The sequence below is a fragment of the Mchenga conophoros genome, linkage group LG2 (assembly GCF_057382185.1).
Source record: "Mchenga conophoros isolate Kocher_MC1m ecotype Shallow Benthic linkage group LG2, M_conophoros_male_GT1.1, whole genome shotgun sequence".
Taxonomy (NCBI): Eukaryota; Metazoa; Chordata; class Actinopteri; order Cichliformes; family Cichlidae; genus Mchenga; species Mchenga conophoros.
In genome coordinates, this window is record NC_140527.1 from 36,617,654 (window position 1) to 36,642,593 (window position 24,940).

Below are 24,940 nucleotides of genomic sequence, written 5' to 3' on the forward strand. Positions count from 1 at the left end.
TTTCAGGATCAGCTGGTCTTTTGGGGGTTTCATCTTTGGATACAGGTATGTAGAAATTCGTTTTAATGTGTTGAGACTTACATTGAGAGTTGTTATAGTCTGATCGTGATGTCTGTGGATCTGGTGCATTTCACTTGGTATGTGTTTGGCTGCCCAGTAGTCGTTGGTGAGTAATTGCAGTTTACTCCCCTGCTGCTGTTTGTTTAGGTTTTATTGTATTTCATTCTAGTTTTTAGGGTAATACATTGAAATATACAGTGGTTTCTAGTTCAAGTGAGTTGCCTGGTCTTTTCATTGTTGATTACTTTTTCTTTTTTAGTAAAGCAGAAGGTCTTTTTTGAGAAGCTGCGGGCACCTTTGGGGAGGTCCTCTCTCCTCATTTGTGAATAAAAGCACTGGGACGCAGGTGTAAGGGACACCGCTATGTTTGTCCAATTAGGACGTGGCAACTTATATCATGTGTTGCTTTAGCTGAGCTGCTATTTTTCCACTGTGTTTTAGAAATTTATTGAAAGAAACCAAGTCTGAGTGCTTTTGTGATAAATTGTAATTAAGGTCCACTTGAGTACATTTCCAGGGATGGAATTCCCAGGTGGCTTTTTTTAAGTTGGTCTTTCTTCCAGTCCTCTTTCAGCTGTTCCTCCAACCCGCCACACTAGAAGAAAAACAGCTCCTGTTCATGATACTTCTGAGATTTCCTCACATTTCGACATGCACTCAAAAGCATCCCTGTGAATAAATGATTAACAGTTTCCCAGAACGTCTCGCAGTTCTTGAACGCAACGCTGTAGTTGTGACGGTTGGTGGCGCTCGCTGCGCGTCCTGAGGCTCACTAAACACCAAGGTGATACTTTTTTATGAGCTTCTCTAGAAGTGTGAATTTAAATCTTCGTAATATCAAACAAAATTTAAAAAAAGATTTAAAACCCTTTTAAACTCAATTTGTCACAAAACAGGCGCTCAGTAGGATGTTTAATCCCTGTTTTCGGTGATAATTCACTGTCTAAGGAGCTTGGAAAGAAAAGCGTCTGGACTTCTTTGAGTTGCTTGAAGACGTTTCACCTTCATCCGAGAAGCTTCTTCGTTAATTCACTCTCATACCTCCTATTTATTTGTAATTTCTATTAAATCAACATCATTTTTGAAACTTCAGTCTTAATCTGAAAGGTTCAATTAGACAGATTTTTAATTTAAGTTGCCCTGAGGCTTGTAGTTGCTCCTCTTGATATCAGTTTATATATTTCAGCAAATAAACTAGCAGCAGCTGGTAAGCAAAACAGATCCACGCTAACCGGTTTGCGAGTGTAACGCAAAGTAACGAATATTACTATTTAAATAGTAACGGCATCCAGAGTAGCTGCTTTTCGGTGTGTGTGTGTGTGTGTGTGTGTGTGTGTGTGTGTGTGTGTGTGTGTGTGTGACATGCGCACATACAACCAGCAGCAGCACCAGCGACCTGCTGTCCGACACCGACACGGCGAGAGGACGGACGCCGAGCGAGGTCTCCGCAGCCGCGGGGATGTAAATGAGACGGGCCCGGGCTTCAGCGGGACGGAGGACAGCTCGTCAGAGAATGCCCCAGCTCGTCCACCGTTAGCCCTCAGATTTACATCACCCAGCACTGAGTCGTGATTGTTTAATAGTTATATATATTTATTTATTTATTTTTATTTGGAAGAGGATTGGACTTCGGTAAAACGTCCTCCAGCCAGCATGCCCCCTCCTCAGAGCCTCCAATCCAGCGGTCTGACCCTCTCAGAGACGAGCATTGGTAGGTGTGCGAGCAAGGTCAGCGGCGTGTCTGCAGCAGGTTTTTCTGTCAATTAAAACCCGTTAAACTGACTTACACTGCGGGGATTTTCTCATGCGTCTTTTACCTCTTCCGTAACACCCAGGTGAGCCTTAAAATGCTCATCCACACCTGTTATTTACATCGGATGAGAGAAATGAAATCGTTTTATGATTTTCTCTCATGTCTTTTAAAAGCAGCCTGAAACACTCGTTGCATCACCGGGCAGACTATTTTTTCCTCTCCCAGGCCGCAGCGCGTCACTGCAGGTGCGGCGGCGCTGAGTAACCAGAGCAGCCTGGAGGTTTGGCTCCGATGGCTGCTGGCTGCCGCACACCCATTTCTTCTTCGTGTTCTTCTTCTCTCTTTCTTTGTCAGCTGGATGCCGGGCAGCTACCATGAAAAATAAATCGATTAAACGATCAAATACCGCGAGAAAAAAAGTCGCGGGAATATATTTGGCAATGCGGGTAATTCTCATCAGATGGCAGCACATCGTTGATTATTCAAACAATAGAAGTTTGCCTTGGAGTTTGTTTGTTTGGTTTGTTTGTTTTTTGAAATCCCTGTAAGGCATGTTGGGCAGGGGCGTTTCTAGGACATTGTTTCATAAAGTGGCACCTTACTCAAAGACATTTGATCAGAAATAAATAGAAAGTGAAGAGTTTATGAAACATTTATTTAATACAAAAACAAGCATTTAAAGTTTCAAATGAGACTACATAAGTAAAAAAAAAAAAGGCATAATCCTACCTCAATAATAACGTAAAGTATGCTTAAGCTACCTAAACGTTTCTCCTTAGTTAACAGAAAATTTTCCATTTTCTTGTTACTTTTGGCTTTTTTATACAGAATTTTAAGTTAAATTAAATAAACCTTGAATCATTTATATTAGATCTGCCATTCAAAAACTAGCACCATGTATCACTTTTAATTTGAAAATCTTCTGTGGCCCACCCAAACCTTTAAATCCATTTCTGTTCTTCTGGTGATTCACTGGATTTCTTTTGGTATTTGGTAGCCACCATACAATTTCCCTCCACAAGCTAATGATCAGTAGAAAAACTGTGCTAGATCAAAACCTGGCCTGATAAAGTTAGACTGACTTTATGTATTAATCTATTTTTTTCTTTTATTAATTTTTAATCCTTTCGATTGTAAACATTTAATGATTGAAATTTAATGGTAATTATATGATCTCTGCCGCAGCCTTTTTGTGTCCCGTGTGTTTGTGCAAATGAGTCCAATTAAAAGTATCAGTTTGACAAGAAACAAAAAATATCAGCCTAGTCGGTTTTAAATGTGGTAAAAGTTTAATAAAACAACAACTAAAGTCCAGTTTAGTTATCAATCCTCTTCTTTTTTCTTCAGCTACATTCAGGAATAAAACCCTCAGAGTTCCAGCCTCTTTGGAACTCCATCTATGCATCCTTTTTCTAAACTGTTTAAGAGTCTCTTTAAAAACTGTTTGGGTTTTTTCCCCCAAAAAAGAGAAAAAGCAGAAAAATTGTGATGCTGAGTTTTCTCATTTTAAAGGTAACATCTTCTAGTTTCTGAAACTGTGCCATTTTATCATGTGTCAGCAGCAAAACCCAGGCCTCACCCTAGCACCAGCTGAATGGTAACATGTTAATCTTGTTGTTACGTTTTGGTGTTGTCGGTGTGTTGCTTTTGGCGTGACTGTTATGTGTTTCCTGTTTTACTTTGAAAGTCTGTGTTATCTTAGTGTTTTCAGTTTACGTTTCCCTGTCTCGTCAGGTCTAATTTGCCCCAGCTGTGTTTCCCTCCTGTTGTCCATTCCCTGATTGCCCTTCTATGTATTTAAGCCTTGTGTTTCAGTGTGTCATGGTCGCGATCTTCCCCCCCGTTGTAAATAGTTTGACGTCTGGTGTTTGGTGATGTAAATAAATGTGGTATTTTGCTTTAAATCTCGTTTTGGGATTATTTTTATTTTCCTTATTTTTATTTTCCTGCGTTGCACCCCGGTTGCCTAGGCCGGGGTGTAACATATGGGGGCTCGTCCGGGATCGCTGGAGGGTCCGAAGGAGGGACAGCTTCGGCCTTCTGTCTTCGCTGGAGGATCCGAGGGACCGCTCCAGCCTTCTGCAGCTGGTGGGCTGCGTGTCCGTGTGTGCAGCTGGTGGGCTGCGTGTCCGTGTGTGCAGCTGGTGGGCTGCTCATCCGCCTTCGCTGGAGCGTCCGAGGGACCGCTCCAGCCTTCGTCGTCCGCTGGAGGGTCGGTGGGGCCGCTCCAGCCGTCATCAGCTTCGTCTGCCTTCGCTTCAGCCATCCGCCTTCGCTGGAGCGTCCGAGGGACCGCTCCAGCCTTCATCCGCCTCTGCTGGAGGGTCCGGGGGACCGCACCAGCCTTCGTCGTCTGCTGGAGGGTCCGTGGGACCGCTCCAGCCTCCATCAGCTTCGTCTGCCTTCATCCGCCTTCGCTGGGGGGAGGGTCCGTGGGACCGCCCCAGCCTTTGTCGTCGCTGGAGGGTCCGTGGGACCGCTCCAGCCTTCATCCGCCTTCGCTGGAGGGTCCGTGGGACCGCTCCAGCCTTCGTCGTCTGCTGGAGGGTCAGTGGGACCGCTCCAGCCTTCATCAGCTTCGTCTGCCTTCGCTGAGGGGAGGGTCCGTGGGACCGCCCCAGCCTTTGTCGTCGCTGGAGGGTCCGTGGGACCGCTCCAGCCTTCATCCGCCTTCGCTGGAGGGTCCGTGGGACTGCTCCAGCCTTCGTCGTCTGCTGGAGGGTCAGTGGGACCGCTCCAGCCTTCATCGGCTTCGTCTGTCTGGATCAAACTTTTCACTTGGTGTTAAATGTTTGATTTTTGGGTGGGGGGAACTGTTACGTTTTGGTGTTGTCGGTGTGTTGCTTTTGGCGTGACTGTTATGTGTTTCCTGTTTTACTTTGAAAGTCTGTGTTATCTTAGTGTTTTCAGTTTACGTTTCCCTGTCTCGTCAGGTCTAATTTGCCCCAGCTGTGTTTCCCTCCTGTTGTCCATTCCCTGATTGCCCTTCTATGTATTTAAGCCTTGTGTTTCAGTGTGTCATGGTCGCGATCTTCCCCCCCGTTGTAAATAGTTTGACGTCTGGTGTTTGGTGATGTAAATAAATGTGGTATTTTGCTTTAAATCTCGTTTTGGGATTATTTTTATTTTCCTTATTTTTATTTTCCTGCGTTGCACCCCGGTTGCCTAGGCCGGGGTGTAACATATGGGGGCTCGTCCGGGATCGCTGGAGGGTCCGAAGGAGGGACAGCTTCGGCCTTCTGTCTTCGCTGGAGGATCCGAGGGACCGCTCCAGCCTTCTGCAGCTGGTGGGCTGCGTGTCCGTGTGTGCAGCTGGTGGGCTGCGTGTCCGTGTGTGCAGCTGGTGGGCTGCGTGTCCGTGTGTGCAGCTGGTGGGCTGCGTGTCCGTGTGTGCAGCTGGTGGGCTGCTCATCCGCCTTCGCTGGAGCGTCCGAGGGACCGCTCCAGCCTTCGTCGTCCGCTGGAGGGTCGGTGGGGCCGCTCCAGCCGTCATCAGCTTCGTCTGCCTTCGCTTCAGCCATCCGCCTTCGCTGGAGCGTCCGAGGGACCGCTCCAGCCTTCATCCGCCTCTGCTGGAGGGTCCGGGGGACCGCACCAGCCTTCGTCGTCTGCTGGAGGGTCCGTGGGACCGCTCCAGCCTCCATCAGCTTCGTCTGCCTTCATCCGCCTTCGCTGGGGGGAGGGTCCGTGGGACCGCCCCAGCCTTTGTCGTCGCTGGAGGGTCCGTGGGACCGCTCCAGCCTTCATCCGCCTTCGCTGGAGGGTCCGTGGGACCGCTCCAGCCTTCGTCGTCTGCTGGAGGGTCAGTGGGACCGCTCCAGCCTTCATCAGCTTCGTCTGCCTTCGCTGAGGGGAGGGTCCGTGGGACCGCCCCAGCCTTTGTCGTCGCTGGAGGGTCAGTGGGACCGCTCCAGCCTTCATCGGCTTCGTCTGTCTGGATCAAACTTTTCACTTGGTGTTAAATGTTTGATTTTTGGGTGGGGGGAACTGTTACGTTTTGGTGTTGTCGGTGTGTTGCTTTTGGCGTGACTGTTATGTGTTTCCTGTTTTACTTTGAAAGTCTGTGTTATCTTAGTGTTTTCAGTTTACGTTTCCCTGTCTCGTCAGGTCTAATTTGCCCCAGCTGTGTTTCCCTCCTGTTGTCCATTCCCTGATTGCCCTTCTATGTATTTAAGCCTTGTGTTTCAGTGTGTCATGGTCGCGATCTTCCCCCCCGTTGTAAATAGTTTGACGTCTGGTGTTTGGTGATGTAAATAAATATGGTATTTTGCTTTAAATCTCGTTTTGGGATTATTTTTATTTTCCTTATTTTTATTTTCCTGCGTTGCACCCCGGTTGCCTAGGCCGGGGTGTAACACTTGTGCTGGGTGAACTGTTCTGATGGCAGCACCAAGTTTCTCATGGTCATTTCACTCCTTCTGTTGCCTGCTGGAAAAGTAGTTTTCTCACAGTAGAACTGTTATTTTAACTCTAAGCTCTGCAAACTCACACATGTATTTCTGGCTCATTAATCTCAGAGGCCGCGTCCTTCTCTACGCAGGCACCATGGAGACAGAAATGAACTGTAGCCATATGTTTTAGTCACACAAGCTCAGTGTGCTTTCTTGTTTATCTCCAGGTTGGAGCATCAGTATTCAGCAGCAGACTTGACCTTGACATGTTCATGTATTGATAAAACTGAGTGTGGAAGTGACTCGGCTTAATCTAAAATGGGCTGTGACCACAGAATAAATCACCGAGGATATAGAAAGAGCGGTTTTGTGCAACCACAGACTGAAACAAATGTACGAGAGTAGATATTGAAGACTGCATCTTAACTTACCAGCCACTGCCTCTCTCTGCCATTCTCCTTTCTTACATTGATGAGGTTTGGCTTTAGCAAATTAAAGGAATATCACCTTAGAGTATTTGACCGTTGAAGGCTGATCTTTGGCACATTGATGTACATATTATTTATAGTTTATGGTCATCTCTTCAATGCTGCAGGTGCTCAAGCTCTTTATTGATCCACCCTGTTGGAATACGTGTAGAACGTGCTTTGGCCCTGTCCTTCACTGAAAAAAGCAAATCACTTTTATAGATGTCATTTGTTGCTCTGAAATTTGTAGATATTGCTCAGCATTAACGGCACATTAACACATGATAGCATTTGAACTTTTACCAATAATAAGTGGGCTGGTCCCGCTCCTCTTCAGTCCAGCGGATACAGGGTCTAAGCTTTATTTTGATTGGATGGACCACAGGACAGTTTTCCATTTTGGCTGAGTCCATATTGGGTGAACTGGATCCTGTCACTGTTTTTTATTTGCATTTAGAGGTTTAACTTTCATTTGTTGAATGTTGTGCAGAGTTCAGGCAAGAGTTTAGACAGAGAGCAGCTTCAGTGGCGTGCGAACCTGCCAAGGAAGTGTCTGGTGTATCCTCTAAACAGATGAACGAGAACTAGGAGATTCGATCGTGGAATCAGGAAGTATAAGACAGTATTTGTAGGAAGAGGTTTGAAAAGTCAAGGAGATGAAGAAAGTAGATGGGAGTATGGGAAAAGGCTTATAGTGAGTTTATGAGAGGCAGAACACTAAGGAAGGAATGATTTGGCTAGGCTGAGAGCTTGAGCTGATAAGAATGCGCAGCAGGTTCAGGTGGTTAAGGATAGAGATGGAAATGTGCTAACCAATCTTGGAGAGTGAGAATATGCCAGAGAAATAGATTTTTAAGAACAAAAGTGATGTGCAGAGCTGCAGTGATCATAGAGGTGATAATCTTCAGTGATCTTCAGTATGGCTTTGTGCTGAGAACGAGCACTGCAGATGCAGTGTTTTAACAATTGTTGCACTGTGTCTTTGTGGGTCTAGAGAAAGCATATGATGGGGTGCTAAGAGAGGAACTGTGGTACTGAAGAAGGAAGTCAGGAGTCGCAGAGACGTATGTGAGGGTGGTGCTTCGATTGAGTCAAAGTAGGCCTTGGCTCTAAACCCCTTCTTGTTTGCAGTGATGATGGACATGCAGGCGTCTCCATGGACTATGATGTTTTCAGACAACATTGTGATCTGTAGTGAGAATAAGGAGCAGGCGGAAGAGAGCCTGGAGAGTGGAGGTATGCCCTGGAGAGAAGAGGAATGAAAGCCAGTAGAAGCAAGACAGAACAGATGTGTGTGAATGAGAAGGAGACAGGGGTTTCAGTCACACTGCAAAGAGTAAGGGTAGTGAAAGTGACAAGTTTAAATACCTGACGTCAACCAGCTAAATCAATGGACCGTGCACGAGAGAGGTGAAGAAGAGACCGCAGGCAGGGTGGAGTGAGTGGAGACAAGAATCTGAACATATCACTTGTAGGTGCTGACGTTAAGAAAAAATCTTTTTTAACCATAGTAGTAAATTTTTCCTAATTTTTAGGTAAGAATTGAATCATTAACTGGGCTAAATTGAAACTCAGTCAGGTCCCTGTGAATATTTCAAACATTCACACATGCAGCAGCTCTTCAGATACTTCAGGTTTTATCACTTCCTCAGAGACACATCAACAGAAGTGCCCACTAATGGTCAAAGCGAGGGCGGCAGAATACTAAGGAACAGTCACGAGTCCCTTTGTGGTTTTTCTCAATTGCTTTCACCCATTATCTCAAAACATTTGCAAAGTTCTCGTTCAGAATTATCAGCGCTTATTTGATGATTCACAAAAATATACAGAAAACCTGCAAGTTAAGGAGGTAATTCTATCAAATTTCTTTTAAGTCACTGAATAAGTCATTGCTGCTAAAAGGGATGAATCCCTCCGACAATGGGTAAAGTAGTCATTTTGCCAGAATGGATGAAGAAATGTGTTGCTTCAGCTGTTGTTCCTTGAAAGCTGTGTCCTTGTTTTCTCTGAAACGGAATATTTACTGTTTCAAATTGTTATGTTTGAGTAGAACTGATGGCCTTTGTGTATCAAATTGAATACTTTTCAGATGCTGGCATCAGGAGCAGGTAGTTTTAATTCTTAGTCTGTGAAGAAAAAAACTATGTAGGCTATAAACTAAAAAGATTTACATTTCCAGAAATGGCTATGCAGTACAGGACAATGTAGTTAATTTAGCAGAGTAAGAAAGGCTCTTCTCACCTTAAGCCACATGAAAGCATGGCTTAGGTTTGCAAAGTTGCATCTGAACAAACCACAAGACTTCTGACAGAGACCAGAGTGTTTGGCCATTACCCGCTGTGCCACACTAGAGAAACCCAAACACAGCATACCAGCAAAAACGCCTCATACCAGCTGTCAGGCAAAGTGGTGGAGGGTTGGTGAGTCCACCATGAACTCCCCTGGATACCAAAGTATTTTAGAGTCAAATGTGAAGGCGTCAGTCTGATAGCTAAAGCATGGCTGAAACCGGGTCATGCAACAGGACTGTGATCCAAGAACAGCAGCAAATCTACAAACGAACGTCTAAAAAAGAAAAGAATCAAGGTGTTACAATGGCTTATTCAAAGTCCAGACCTGAACCTGCATGAAATGCTGTGGCAGGACCATATGAGAGCTGAAGCAAATGCCTGAATCTCTTTACTGCTTGTGCCAGTGTTCATGTTTACTTATTTCTTCTAGGATCCTTTAAGAGAAGAAAGAGGAAATCCATAATTGTGACGGTGATGCTGCTCATTGTGTCTGTGCTCATCCTCATCTTTGGCCTGGCAGCGACTACCAGGACACAGAACATCACGGTGGGCGGCTACTACTCAGGAGTCATTGTGAGTACACATTCGCACCGGCGCCTACCATCGACAGACGCGGCCCAGCAGGCCTGTTCTCTCTTAGGCTGCATGATAAGTGAAGTCGCTGTGCTTCCAGCACACTCGCCACTGCTCACTAGCCCTGATAAACCTCATCACCGAAGGTCTTTGAGCTGTAAATATTACCCACATTTATTATTTAGCATCACTGTCATTATCCACTGAATGAGGTAATATGTTTCAATCTCTAAACCTGTTCGTCACAGTACTTGGCTTTTAGCATTCTCGCTTACATAAATGGTTACTGTAGAGCAGGTTACGCCACGTTAGTCCGATTGATAAATTAATAAAACATATTGGAATTTACTTACAAAGCGAGCATCATAAGATAAAGAGAAATCACAACAACTGTACGATTATGATAAGTATTATTAATACTTGATATAGCAGACTTGTGCTGAGCTTGCACTGTGCAATCAAGATTCTGAAATCAAAGCTAGATAAATGCCCTAACAGCTGTTTTCTCTCCTTTCAGCTGGGCTTTGGCTCTTTTCTGGGAATTATCGGCGCTCATTTGATAGAGAACAAGAGGCAGATGGTAAGAGGATTTATATTACCTCTGTGCACTGAGATCTCTTTCAGTGCTTCGTGTCACCTCATCTCAACATCACTGATATTAAACTGAATATTAGTCCCAGTTACCCTGCAGCAGACAAAGCAGTTTGATTATGGGAGCTGCAGTCCCACTCATCCCGAGGAGCTTCATGTGTTGAGTATCGGACAAACTATCCTGAATTTCGGGGTCGGGGTTACGCAGCCTGAAATAGAAATAGGGTGTAAGTGGAGGAAGACAGATGTCCGTGCAGGAATGTGGGGAAGGAAACTTCAGATGAGCGGAGCAGGTGGGAGGAGCCGGGCAGGCTCTGTCAGAGCTGGAGTTAAGAATGTGTTTGTGTCGTGACACTTTTTCCCATCATGCAACAGCATTTAGATGCCTGGAGTTCCAGTCAGCAGGCGTGTGTGTTGAATGAGCCCTGGCACATTACACCACACTCTTGTTTACCACCATAAAATCTCATTACACAGAACATGCGCTGACATTATTTATAGCGTGACTAGTTAGTGACGTTGTAACTGCACTGGTATTAGTTGTCTACATTCATGCACTGCTTTTATTCTGTTTATTTTAACTGTCATGGTGGGTGCACGAGGAGCTGCTTGTGGTCCAAGCTTCCTCTCGGTTCGTAGAGCGAGGTTACTGAGTTCAGCTACAGTATGTTGCCAAAAGCATTTGCGTGTCTGGCTTCACACGCATGAACTTGAGTGACATCCCGTTCTTGATCCATAGAGTTAATATGATGTCACCCTTTGCAGCTTTAACAGCTTCAACTCTTCTGGGAAGACTTTCCACAAGGTTTAGGAGCATTTATGGGAATTTTTTTACCATTCGTCCAGAAGTACATTTGTGAGGTCAGACTGATTAATTCATCCATAAGGTCTGTTTGAGGTCAGGACTCTGTGTAGGCTAGTCAAGTTCTTCAACACCAAATTTGTTCTCTTTGTGCACTGGTGCGCAGTCCTTTCACTGCAACTAAGGCTACGTTCACACTGCAGGTCTTAATGCTCAATTCCGATTTTTTGATCAAATCCAATTTTTTGTCTGCTTGTTCACACTCCAAATAAAATGCGACAGCAAACGCGCTCTAGTGTGAACCTCAAAGCGCCCCGCTTGCACAAACGAAGAAGACGTCACACAACGCGCTCTGTTTAGACCCAGACCAAACAGTATTGTTTGACTGATGGCCCTTAATATAAAGACTTATTTCGGACTTTACGTTTCCCAATTTTGCTTTAAGTTATAAAGTTATTTTGTTATTTACATTTGGCCTAATAATGATCCTTATTGCTGTTTTAGAGGAGCGGTGCTTCAAAGGATAGCTGCAGATTTCTGTCAGAATCTGCTGATTATACAGTACAAATAAAATGTTCACATTTCTCCAACGTTGTCTTCCCAACAGTTTCACTGACATCTACACTGGATGGCCAGGAAGCGTTCACGATGTCTTCTACGGTGCTGATAATTGGCGTCTGTCTTGTGTCAGTGACGTAAAAGACAGATTTAATGCAACATGACCATCAAACAGCAGTCGCTTTCTAAAACATCGGATATGTATCGGATTCAGTACCACATACGAAAGTGACCCAGATCGGATTTGAAAATATTGGATTTGTGCCGTTCACACTGTCAGACCATGATCAGATATGCATATATGCCTCGGATATGCATCGGGTCGCATAGGGTCAAAAATGTCTGATTTGATGCACTTTCGCCTGCAGTGTGAACGTAGCCTAAGGGGCTGAGCCCAGTTCCTGAAAAACAACCCCACTACATATTTCCCCCTCCACCAAACTTACACATGGCACAGTGCAGTCAGACAAGCAGTCCTGGCAAACATCAAACTCAGACTCATCCATCGAGAAGTGTGACTCGTCACCCCAGAACACACCTCCAGTGCTCTAGTGCAGCATAGAGTCACCACTGCATCTGATGCTTTGCATTGTGCTTGGTGATGTATGGCTTGGATGCAGCTGCTTCGCCATGAATCCCATTCCATGAAGCTCTCTACTCAATGTTCTTGAGCCAATTTGAAGGCCGCGTGAAGTTTGGAGGTCTGCAGCGACTGACTCTGCAGAAAGTTGGTGACCTCTGCGCGCTATGCCCCCAAGCATCCGCTGACCCCGCTCTGTGATTTCTTGCTGTCTTGCAACTGTAACCACATAATTTCCTCAGGGATTAATAAAGTATTCCGATTCTGATTTTACATGGCCCACTTTGTGCTGAGTCGTTGTTGTTATGAGTTTTTATTGAAGAATCCTTGAATTATTTAACATATTTTATACTTAAAACGGAAAGAAAGAGAGTAACTCATCCGATGTATTTTTTTTAACCACTTAGCGAGCATACTCTATCGCCCATGTTGCAAGAGGAAAGTATATCCTAGACAGCTGCTATGAGAGGGGCTCTAGGCTTAGATTCCCACATTAGTATTACAGAATTTGAAATGTTAAGCAGACTTATAACTACTACTACATAGCCCCAAACAGATTTTGTTTGTAGGGTTACCCTTTTAAAGGGAGTATAGTGTTTGTTCGGGGAGGCCGCAAAGTCAAACTCAGCCGCAGTCTTGACATCGCCGGCCCACAACAGCTGGTGCCTAAGCTGATATCTTTTTATGCATTCAATTGGCAAATCCCATATAGAGCACACTATTTAAGCTGCTTTAACCTTCCCACAGTTGCTGTGCACTGCCAGCCACTTTGCAACGCACCTCTACCTCAGCTCGTTCTTTTATTGTGTGCCTGATTTTAACCAGCACAGTATCTGTTTTCACTGATGCCTGGTCTTGTCTGTGCCTTACGCTGTCCATGTATGCATGTGGGAAGGGCAGAGAGGTCAAATATAAATAACTGCAGATGGAAAAACAGTCGTCTTTTGACCACGGTTGTCCTGACTGAACTGACCTGCTAAAATAATTATAAAAATATCGCAGAGTCTGTGGTGACATATCAAAATGGGTCAAATTTCCAGCGACACTTGCAGTATATAGAGCAGCTTCACTGCTTGGCTGACACGTTTCATTGGGGCTGTGAAGTGACGTCTGAGTAGAAAAGTAAAGCGCTAATTACTGATACTCACAGTGAGAAATATGTGAAGTATTAAGTGTTCATTTAAAAACCTTCCGATCAGTCGTTGTGATATGACCTGTGAAGAAGCAGACTTCAGTAAGGGCATGTTCCTTATTCGTATACATATAGCTGCAGTGTGAGACCGATATCCAACACCATCAGATGATTCCCAAAAAGAATGCAATGTCCACATGTACAAATGCAATAACAAACTTCCTCAAAGTACAGCACTCAAACTACAATTTAAAGACATAGGTCAGAATTCTTTTTAGATGTCTTTAATTTTCTGTCTTTAACTGAGTTTTGTCAGGTCTAATAAGCCCCAGTGTCATTTCTTCAGCTGTAACTTTGAGGCATCAAATAGCAAAAGAAACCAAAAAAATTACAAAAAGACAAATTTTTTTTCAGATTCAAAGGAGCTTGCAAAGAAAAGCGTCTGGACTTCTTTAAGTTGCTTGAAGACGTTTCACCTCTCATCCGAGAAGCTTCTTCAGTTCTAAGGTCAAATGGTGGAGAGTCCCAGATTTAAACCTAGTGGGAGTTTCCCCCACAGAGGGACAAAAGGACCCCCTGATGATCCTCTAATCGCCTGAGCCAAGGTGGGAAACTGGGTGTGGGTCCCAATCAGCCAGAGTTTCGGGTGAGCTCATTGTGAAACCTGGCCCCACCTTATCATGCGAATTCCTTAGCGCATGGCACAACATAGAAGAGCCACCTCCACAGGACAAGACTCAGCAGTTCATCTGCATCTAAAGGTCAAAGGTCACTCTTTCGAGGATGCCAATGTTCACATTTTGGACAGAGAGGACAGATGGTTTGAAAGAGGAGTGAAAGAAGCATCTATGTCCACTGTGAGCGACCATCTTTGAACAGAGCCGGGGCTTACGACACCAACTGTCTGCCATCTATAATCCAGTTTTGAGATCCCTCCCCAGATGCCTTAACCCCATTTGACCTTAGAACTGAAGAAGCTTCTCGGATGAGAGGTGAAACGTCTTCAAGCAACTTAAAGAAGTCCAGACGCTTTTCTTTCCAAGCTCCTTAGACTACGATGGCCTGGATGATTGAGGACCTTCACAGACTTTTTTTCAGATTGTTTTTACTGACCTTAAAGGACAGTTTGAAAGTGACCATTTATGTGGTTCTTTCTATATGTTGAGAATACACACCTGAGACATAGTTTCCAAGTTACTGAGGCTTTTTGTCAGTTTTCAACCAATACATCATTAAGTTGTCCTTGAAGAATTTGGTGGCTGTAAGCCAAATCTTATTTAAATTTTCATTATGAGAATTCATTCAAAACTTTTCCAGCTATCATGCTTACAGACAGAATGACACGCACACAAATGCTACTAAAAACATTAACTCTTTGGTGGTTTTTAAATGTGATTGTTAAAGCTGACCAATCATCCTTTTTTTACTCTCTGACATATATAACAAGACAGTCTCATAGCAGTTTGTGATAACAGCTGACCTACTCATCCATGTTTCTGCAGACATAAATTGTCCATCCTTCTTACCGTGTTCCTGAACACAATTTTTTTGGCTGCCATGTTGACACTTCCCCTCTGAAGAGTGTGGACAAAAATGTAACATTTCATATTCATTAACAAATCGATGGCTTTTTCCTGTGTATTTCACATTCTGCTATGAGACGAGGCTGTTTACGTACTCTACATATTGGTCAATTCCACAAAGTGATAGATAATGAGGTCACATAAGTGGTGCATGTGAGCTAAACGCTCAGGCTTCAGTTTGCTCTGAACATTTAGTTCCCTTTTTTCTACTATTGGATTTTTATGATTATAAAAGAAAGAAGGCTTCCCCTTAGTATGGTGATCTCAGGGATACAGCTCTGGGTGTGAGCACAGGAGGTCTGCCCACCTTCTGTGTGTGAGGGGCAGCCAATCAGAGAATAGGCAGCATAAAAAAAGAGGGGTGGGGGGACTTCAGAGTTTCTGCACAAGGTACACAAGAGATTAGTTTGAACTTTGACTCATGAAAAGCTACTTTAGTAATCTCCAAGAACAACCACGTCCACTTTTAAAAGGTCAGAGGAGCTTCAGCCTTTCAATCTGGACTCAGATCTGATTGTGGAAACTGTACCTCAAGCTGCTCAGTCTGTGGTGTCACTTCACACTCCCTCCCTCCTCTGTGGTGGGGCGGCTCCAGAGGAGTGGGGTGATGTGTAACCGAATACTGGCTGTGTTTCACCGAAGACTGAAAAGAGAAGAGGTCTGTGGATGGGTTTAGGTAAAGGGTTGCACTGCGAGTGCTAGATGTTTCCACTAACTGGATCTGAACTGTACTTCTGCACACTGATATACATGAGTGTACTGCAATTTCAGCTGGTTTAAGGCCACTGGTGAGAAAAGAAAATGAGAATGATGCACGTTTATGTTAAGATTTACCCTTCTATTGAAAACCCAAATATGAAGCTCGGGCCTCTCCATCTTCTTCCACAGTTAGTGGCATCCATTGTCTTCATCAGCTTTGGAGTGGTGGCTGCCTTCTGCTGTGCCATCGTCGATGGAGTATTTGCAGCGAGGCACATTGTAAGTATCACAAAAGCTTATTTAACTTATCCTGTAAATTTAGATCATTCTAATTACACACTAATAACGGGCTTCTTATTGGGCGCCAGGCTACATTAGACGCATCCCCTCCTCGACGTCCTGCTCACATCTTTCAGGCTGGGGTAGCTGCCACACCCTTCTTGTGAGACAGAAGGGTGTCTCACAAGATGATTTATTTTGTGGTAGAAGACTGTTATTCTCCATGATGCAAAGCACAGAAAACAACAAGTAACCACTAATGCATTCTTAAAACAATTATGCTGAAGTAAGTTAGGGCAGTGTGAAAAGGGAGATTCCCATTAGCAGGTTTTCGTTCGCCACTAATGGCGTCAGTGAAGTGGAACATTTTCCTTTCAAACAGCATTTGGTACACTAGACTCTGAAGAGGCGCACTGTTGAATCAAGTGAATTTAGGAGCATTAATTGAGGAGCATGGTCGTTAAACTTATCTATTTTTGCTATATTTGGTAGCAGTTTTAAACCACACGTTCATTTTTTGTTCTTTGAGGACACAGAAAGTGAAAGCACAGTCTTGATTTTTACAGCTGATTGAATGTCAGTGTTATTTGTGATATTAATGATTTTCATCTGAAGTGCTTGCTCAAAAAGGCTCTTGTTTGCATCAGAGAACAGTGAGGTCAGTTTTATTCTTATTGATTTGGTAATACATAAAAGCTCCTTTTTATCGTAGCGTATACTGAACGATCCAGAGTATGCTACACAGTGTCATCAAGTGGCTGGTTGGCTGTTTTCTGTATTTGCACGTGCAGTCACAACTTCAAACTTGGCCTGAGAGTTAACGTCGGCTGTCTGACCCGACATTCACTTGAAGGATCATCACTTGTGATTGATGAGAGCAGTCTTCAGTTCTCACCTTCTTGCAACTTTCTCCTGTTTTCTAAAAAGAAATTCAAATAAACGCACCTGGATCAGAGTGCTAGTAGTGTTGCACTGGTCCCCAAGGAGACACCTCATATAAAATGTTTGCTGGTATGTGTGTTTTTATTATTAAACTGTAATAATGAGTAGGGACATAGTTGTTAGTAATTAAATATAAAAGTAGTGAGGGTTTACAGATATAATCTCAGCATAATCTTAGTATATATTTAAGTATGCTGAGTGTTTCCTCTGAAACGTCTGTCATTCTTCCAGGGTTGTTTTTGTTTTTTTAAACTTTAAAATAACTTGAACAGGGGAAAAATTATGTAAATAAACCATAAAACTCAATATGGCCTGATCACATTTTGCTGTCCTCGTCAAACTTTCAAAGTAGATTTATTTTTGACCCCAGTATTTTTTCTTTCCCAGTAAAAAACAAAGTCAGACCAAATATACGTTTCCCAGGGCCATAAAATAAACTGACCCAAGCAGTGTTACTTTTGGACGCCTGGTCATGTAGCGATAATTCACCCTGACGATTTTACCTTTGTGCATTTTCTGAAGAAACTGCAGCGTGAACGCTTAAATCTGAATGTATGAGCTGAAATGAAATAATTGATGAATTTTAAGTTAAAAAGTTTGAAGGAGATAAAGAAAAAAAAATGAATTTTTAACCTGAAAACAAAAGTGCTGAACTGCTAAAAGCTGACGTTCACACAGAAGAAGAATGTCCAAAAAAGGAGAATTTAACGGTGTTTGAATGGTTTTTCTAAGTTGAATGGTTTTGAAGGAGTTAGATGCCAAAAACGTACGGAAAAGAAAATAATAAAGAATAGAAGAACAATACTGTGAATGCTTTTCAAGCATTCCCACTAGAAATGGTCCACATGTTTGATTTAGCAAAGATTTTAGACCAGATGTCCATCTTAATATAGCATTCCATGTGGGATGTAGGTAAGGAGGACATGCAAAGGGTTTGTGTTACAGAGGGGGATGCTAGAGATGAAGGCAAAATGATGCTGTCAGGCAGATTTGGGGTCACTATCCAGAAACAAAAAAAAGACAAAACAAAGGAAAAAGTGCAAGCTTTGGTGACCAGAGAGGAAACATGGAACAAATGAAGAAGCAGCATGTACTAGAATGTGAAAAAGAAGTGAGAAAATGTGAAAAAATCCATATTTGAGTTTTTTAGGGAGAGGGGACACAGAGGGGGGAAAGGAACATAGAGCCCACGAGATGACTGGCAAAATAAGACAGGAAGTAACAAAACATGACAACACCTATACTGAGAGAGACTTAACAGGACCCAGGAAACACAGGGCAGGCTCATAAAAGCTATGAGACAAAAACAAAACACCTAAAGCAAAATACTTACAGAAAATAGACATTAACTGAATCTCAAGGACTAAATTGCAGAGGTGTGGACTCGAGTCACATGACTTGGACTCGAGTCAGACTCGAGTCATTAATTTTATGACTTTAGACTTGACTTGAAAAAATGTTCTAAGACTTGTGACTTGACTTGGACTTTTACACCAATGACTTGGGACTTGAATTGGACTTGAACCGGTTTACTTGAAAAGACTTGATATTTTACCCCAAATATAAAATTTAACATGCATATTATATAGAGATTGAAAATGTGACGTCATTCACGGGTAGAACCGCAAAGGATTCTGGGAACTCGTGGCAAGCGGTACTAGCGCACGCAGGCTTTCAATTGAAATCAGTCACACAGCGATAAAAAGAAACACAAAAATGTCAAGAAGCTGTTGTGTTATTAACTGCAATAGCCGGTCGCATGACAGCCACGGGAAGCCGACGGGTAAAGAGATCGGTTGTTATCGGATTACGTCGTTGAAGAGAAATTGTTCAAGCCATGTTTCCGAAGTAACAAAGACGCGACGGATGGCCTGGATTGCAGCCATTCAAAGATCAAATATAACGTCCCAGAACACTCCAGCTCACAGGTTAGTCTGCTCCAAGCATTTACACGAAGGTCAGTGTCTTTTAGTACTTAATATGTCATTTTCTTAACATAATTGGTGATATAGGTTACAAGCAAGTCTGGCGCTGAACAGAAATTGTCGCGCTATGCTCCTTTATTTATTGTGCATAAATAGTGAATTGTCCTGACACAATATTGCGTTTCGCTTCTGTTATTATGGTACATTGACAAAAACATATACTTTTATTCACAGGATAAAACAGGTTTTTTGTATCACTAATTGCCCAGTACGATTACAGCATACAGTATTATTGTCACTGCTACATTTCTGTGATGCTACCAGAAATTATTTCCACTACTAATTAATTACCGTTGAGCTCAAAGGTTATATTAATAAACGGTTAATGAATGTGTATTTATGACGACGATTTGTGAGACTGGTAAACATTTGATACGTAGGATGGTCTTTACTTTCTACACGGTGCATTTCAAGGTCCTGTACCCATCCGTCGGTAAACTGTACCTGGGCTTGTTGCAGTGACCTGAAGTTACTAAACTTCATGAGTGTGTGCACTCACTCCAAGAACCGTATAATTATAAATATGCATATAAATATGCTAAGATGAGATAGCTGACTTCATCTAACTAGCAAATGTTGTCCAGGCTATGTTGGTGATTCAGTTTTTTTTAATATGTATGATATTTTTGTCATGCGATTTTAAAGCCGGTCCTACAACCGCATCCAAGAATAACATGCAGCTTATCTCAGAACTGTCGGTGAAAATTATTCTTGGAGCTAGGTTTAATTGAGCTGCATTTTAAAGAGGTGCAATTTCACAATTTGTGTATATTTTCTAAGTTCACTATTTTGTCATGTGTTGAGAAAAACACAGATTAAAAAATTACATGGTCTAATATTTACATTTAGCATAACTGCAACATTATTTTTTCGTTTTTTTTTTTAAAGACTCGAAAGGACTTGAAATTCAAAGTTTCAGACTTGTGACTTGACTCGGACTTTTACACCAGTGACTTGAGACTCGACTCTGACTTGCCTGACATTACTTGAGACTTGACTTGAGACTTGAGGATAAAGACTTGAGACTTACTCGAGACTTGCAAAACAATGACTTGGTCCCACCTCTGCTAAATTGTAACCAGTAACTTAAAACTCCACCTGAAGAAGAATAAACTCAAAGCTACTGTGGGGATCACTAAAGGAAGCAGCTGAAAGAAGACAAATTTTACAAAATAAAGCTTTAAAACATGTAAGACAGAATTATGTAAAATCTCTCCTGTTAAAATGGTAGCTGGTTATATTAAACTGGCCCAAAGTTTTTTATAAAATGGTCTGTTTATGTGCATGTAATCCCTGTGAGCCTGAAGACAGCTGTAGAAGCTCAGTTTCTGACAGTTTTTTCTACCCTTTGTTGCTGTATGATGTAAAAGAGATAGGATATCCTTAATCCCCGCCCACCTGCTTTTTCAAATCTTTTGCTTACAAGAAGCAGCCAATCAGAACAAAGTTGGTTTAAATGGATGGAAAAGTCTTGTTTCACAGAGTGTATGAATTGAGGCCCCTTAGATAAATTAGCTTTTTTTTTGTTTTGTTTTTTGCTTTTCTTTAACTTCCCAACATGGAGCTGGAAATGTCCATAGCAGGTCTAATATAAAACTTTATTATTAATTTTAGTTGGCAAACAAAATAAGACTATTCCAGCATTTTCATATTCATCAGTTCTTTCTTTTATGCCGTTTCTTCTGCAGGACCTCAGGCCTCTGTACGCGGGCCGCTGTGCTTATCACACCAGTGACACGGCGTCTGAGCATGATGTAAGAAAGACATTTAACTCATATTCAATGAGCCATTAAATGCTGTCTGTCAGTGTGATCATTATTTGTATAGGCTTGAATTGTTGGGGGGCTGAATAATCCATGCAGGCTCAACGAGAAGAGACATAAGCTAATTTTTGCACTTCAGGTGCCATGTCATACAGCAGGCATATCCTGTAACCTGCGAGTGAAGAGCAACACCTGCTACTGCTGCGACCTCTACAACTGCGGGAAGTGAGTATGCCGAGGGGGTCGAGCACCCTCAGAACCTGTGCCTACTCGCTATGCAGTGTTTATATTTTGATGTGCACTCCTGTGTCATTTTAATTTGCACTGCAGCAGTGATTGTATCAGACCAGGATGTTTCTTTTCTTTTTTAACCTTTGTTTCAGAGAACATCCTCTTATGGGACCTCAGAATAAAGATGTTTTGAAAAAGTTTAAGAAATCATCCATGATTTGGAAGTAGGTCCCTTTTTTCTAGGCTATTAATGCCCAGTATTGATCAACTCGGTCTTGTCTTGTCTTATTTTATTTTTTAAGAAAACATCATAGAAATGTGTTGTAGGTTGTCATTTCCTCTGCATGTTTGTGTGTCACCAACCTCAGTCCGTGTCTCCTCCCAGCTTTCCAGCAGCAACCTCTGAATGTTTATAACCATAAATCAACCCCAGTTTTGTTTTTCTGTGTCTTGTTTATGTAGGTGCATCTTTAAAAACTACTAAACACTGTCAGTGATTTTTCTGGCTTGACTATAAGCTTTCACCCTCTCTGTTTTACCCCACTGGCCTAGCCGTGTTGAGTTAATGGGAGGCTACCATGAATATACAGATGTGAAAAGCTGCCAGGACGTCATACACCTCTACCACCTCTTGTGGTCGGCTACGATCCTCAACATCGTGGCCCTCTTCCTGGGCATCATTACTGCAGCAGTGCTGGGAGGCTTCAAAGACATGGTGCGTGCACTGAACGAGCATGTCAGATTTATCAGTAGCCGCTTCTCTGTAATCGCAGCTCTCTAACTGTTACATCAATGCACTCTGTTGCTTCATCAGACACCTGCTCCTGCCTCAGAGAGCACATCTGAACCAGAGGCCATCACAGCTCCAGTCCCTTCAGAGATTCCCCCGCCCGTCACGTCTCTCAACCCATATTACAACACCGCCCCCTGCCTGCCACCGTACTCGGCCTACGACCTGCAGGTATGCAGCTGCTTTAAAGGTGCAGTTGAGAAGTGTGTGCTTCTAATTATTTATGGACAACAGTCAAGCTCTTTATCAGGAAATTTGTGTTAGTAGGATCTAATGACGATTGTTTCTAGGGTTACCAATTGGATCCATATAAAGTATCTCATGGTCCTCACGCATTTGATGCCAGCATACAATAGCTCAAAGCATATATATATTGTAATAAATGTTTTCCTTTATTCGCAGGGCTCCTATGTGTTCCCTGACTCTTCAGGCCTGTCAGACGATTCCCAGTCTGGAGCCAGCCACCTCTGGCCTACAATGATCCCTCCACGCTACTCCCCTCCTCACAACCTTCCAGATGAGAAGCCCCCACCATACAGCCCGTAAGACAGCTGCGAGAAAAGGAAACACCTGAAACATCATCGGGTGTTTGCACAGTTCCTCTGGACTTTTCTTCATAATCCTTCAGAAGAGTGTTGAAGAAAAAGAGGCGAGGAAGGGGAGGAGAGCCACAGAGCACACTAACTTTGACTTCAGCCCAAGGCGAGGGAGAAAGCATTCGTCTCCCCGGGCACCGCTCACACTCTTCTGGCCTGCACTGTGTGTGTTTGTGCACATGCACATCGAGAGAGACAACCTGGTCAAAGCCAGGACTGTTTACACATCTATCTGCCTTATGCAACGTAAACAGACTTCCAGTGTTAGATGTATTCTGTAAAAGGACAAAACGACAGAGCTCATGCTTTACATTCACCTCTCTTTTGCAGAAACTGTAAATGCTTCCTCCATCAAGATGGAGATCCTGTCCTCACTGGGAGGATGAGTACAGCTACATGTGCAAGGTCGACGTTGAGCTAGGTGAAAGCTTTGGCATATTTCTTAAAATCTGAATCAGCTAGATAATTCCAAACTTAAAAATTGTAGGCCCGGGCGTTTGTTTCTGTAGCAGTCAATAGTGTCCCTGTGCATTATTACAGGCAGAGTTAGCAGAACTGGAGGTATTACATGCTCATAATGTATGTGCAGCAGTATAATATGCAGTTAGGCCTAGCATATACAAACAGACCAAGATTCCTATTTATCAAATCTTCACGTTATGTTTAAGAATATCCTGATCAGTGTGTGGCAAACTTTGCAGAGCAGCATTAATGAAGAAATAAGCTATTGTACCTACAGTAGTTGTTGAGGATAATCAGATACCAGTTACACTCCAAACCTCATTTACTGTGTTTCCACTAACAGCAGCAAAGCAGGTAAGCATCATATATGTGTCTCTCTCTTTGTCAAGTAGCAGTAGTAGCACGTTTGTGTCAGAAGGGTCATTCCATATAAAATCAGTCAAACCTGATCCACCGAATCTGCTGAGGGTTTGTTGTGCAGACAAAGAAAAATAAGTGAAATCCATCTTCAAGAAGCAAAAAAGGTCCAGCGTGATCATTTCAGTAGATTAGACAGAATCTAAAATTATCAGACACCTACCAAAGGCTGCAACTTCACAGGTGTTATACAACACTAGATGTCAGTTTTCAAACATAAGGAATCACGGCTAGAGGCTGAGGCTGAGAACTAAATGGAGGGAAAAATGAAACGTTTCATAAGCTATTACCTGTTTGAAATCCTACAAAGTGATATGACCATTTAAAAGTTACCCACAATGCATTTTTGAGGTTTTCTCCAACGAATTCTCAGAAAACATCCAGGATACCAACAACACTTGTTTCTGTTCCTCGCGTGCAATTTGGACTGGAGCTATCACATGATACTGATTAGGTATATTGATTATAAAGAAATAGATCAGACCAAAAATGTAAATTTAGCTTTGGATCCTGTACTGAAATTTCACCTGGTTAGCTCCAGTACTTAAGAAGTGAAATAATAAGCCCATCTAAGAATACAAATGTGAGTGTGGCCATCATTAAAGCCTGTGGTCGATAGCAATCAGTTTGCAAGTTTAAGTCTAGTTGAATTCATTTACACAAAACCAAACACTCAGCAGTTAATGGTTATAGATAGAAACGTGTGGCATACAGTAACCAATTAATATACACATTAAAATGTTTATAGATTATTGTAATATGCACAACTAAAATAATTGAATTGGCAGATTCATAAAATCTAATTTAATCTTCTAGGACAGACTGCTTGCAGATACAATGACCAATAAGCCTCCATGCCTGTACGCCATTTTCAGTCTCTATTAGCCTTCCCACATAACAAAATCCCCAGCACATGACACATATGCTGACATTCATGTATATATATATTTTTTGTTGTTGAGTTTTTAGTGGCTCAGCACCCGTTAATCCGATTTTTCGTTCACTTAAAAAGCGCCAGTTTTTCGACCTGCCCTCATGTACGTTAATCTGAACATTTTATAGTACAAAGGAAACATTTCCCCTGAAGTTATTGTGCACATTAAACTATCCTCTTCTTAAGGGGTTCAGGTTGGAGCCTCACTCTGGTTTTTCTTTTTCTATGGAATGACCCAGGAGTTTGTGAGGCTCAGTGTGAACAGTCAGTGCTGGATTCGCTGATATGAAACCTCGTCAATGTCCAAGAAAGCAGTCACTGTCAGCTTTGATCACGGCTTTTCCAAATTTAAACTGCACATTCTTCTTCGTCGCGTCATTAAAACTTGTTTTATGTAACTCACATAGTGCTGTTTCTTTTTTTATCTACTCGGTGTTGGTTACCTCTCCAGTAGGTCACAGGAGCAAAGGAGGAACTTCTGCCACAGCTTCACCTATTTTGAGGTGCATGGAGTAAGATGTAAAATTTTCAAGAGGTCAAACAACACCGGTAGCACCTCTACTACATATGAGGCAGATTATATTTTTTTTCTGCTTCATACTTCTGTAATTGTATATTTTCTGACGTGATAAAGGAAACCAGCAGTTGTTTTACACACTAATGCTGGAGGTTTGACATCTTTTGCACTATGGAGCTATGTATTCGTGGTTTGCAGGGGATAAAATTACCCCCTGTAATTTTTCATTTTTAGGTCACTGTGAGTTTAGGTCATTGTGAACAACTGCTGAGTGGCTTGCTATTAATTTGGTACACACGTCCCCCATACTGATCAATTGTATTCAATGCTCTGAACTTAACTTCCTAAAGCGGACGTTACGCTCGGTTCCACCTTTATAGTTGTTAGACGCAACTAGAGCAGCTGTACATGGTTAACACTTCAAAAGATTTGTCTTACAATGTGTGTGACAAACTGAAAAACTAAGCTCACTCTTAATGCTTCCATCAAAATTAAGAGGGTAAGTAGTAAATAATCAGCAAGTCTGGTGAGGTTTTGGCACCTT

General features: G+C 42.6%; 1 protein-coding gene across 3 annotated transcripts; it reads left to right on the forward strand.

Annotated features, from left to right (window-relative positions):
* Positions 1-1,447: 1,447 nt before the first annotated feature.
* tmem255a (transmembrane protein 255A) lies at positions 1,448-24,277 on the forward strand. 3 transcript variants are annotated; one of them, XM_085244436.1, is made up of 11 exons: positions 1,448-1,771; positions 3,376-3,410; positions 9,393-9,535; positions 10,053-10,115; positions 15,670-15,759; positions 20,375-20,440; positions 20,589-20,674; positions 20,833-20,904; positions 21,227-21,395; positions 21,495-21,641; positions 21,873-24,277. In XM_085244436.1, exons 3-11 carry the CDS (start codon positions 9,437-9,439, stop codon positions 22,014-22,016), a joined length of 936 nt encoding a protein of 311 aa, XP_085100562.1. In that variant the 5' UTR covers positions 1,448-1,771; positions 3,376-3,410; positions 9,393-9,436; the 3' UTR covers positions 22,017-24,277. The 3 variants fall into 3 exon arrangements, with proteins under 3 accessions (XP_085100562.1, XP_085100549.1, XP_085100555.1); XM_085244423.1 differs by lacking the exon at positions 3,376-3,410; XM_085244429.1 differs by lacking the exon at positions 3,376-3,410 and having other exon boundaries at positions 21,233-21,395.
* The last annotated feature ends 663 nt before the right edge of the window (positions 24,278-24,940 follow it).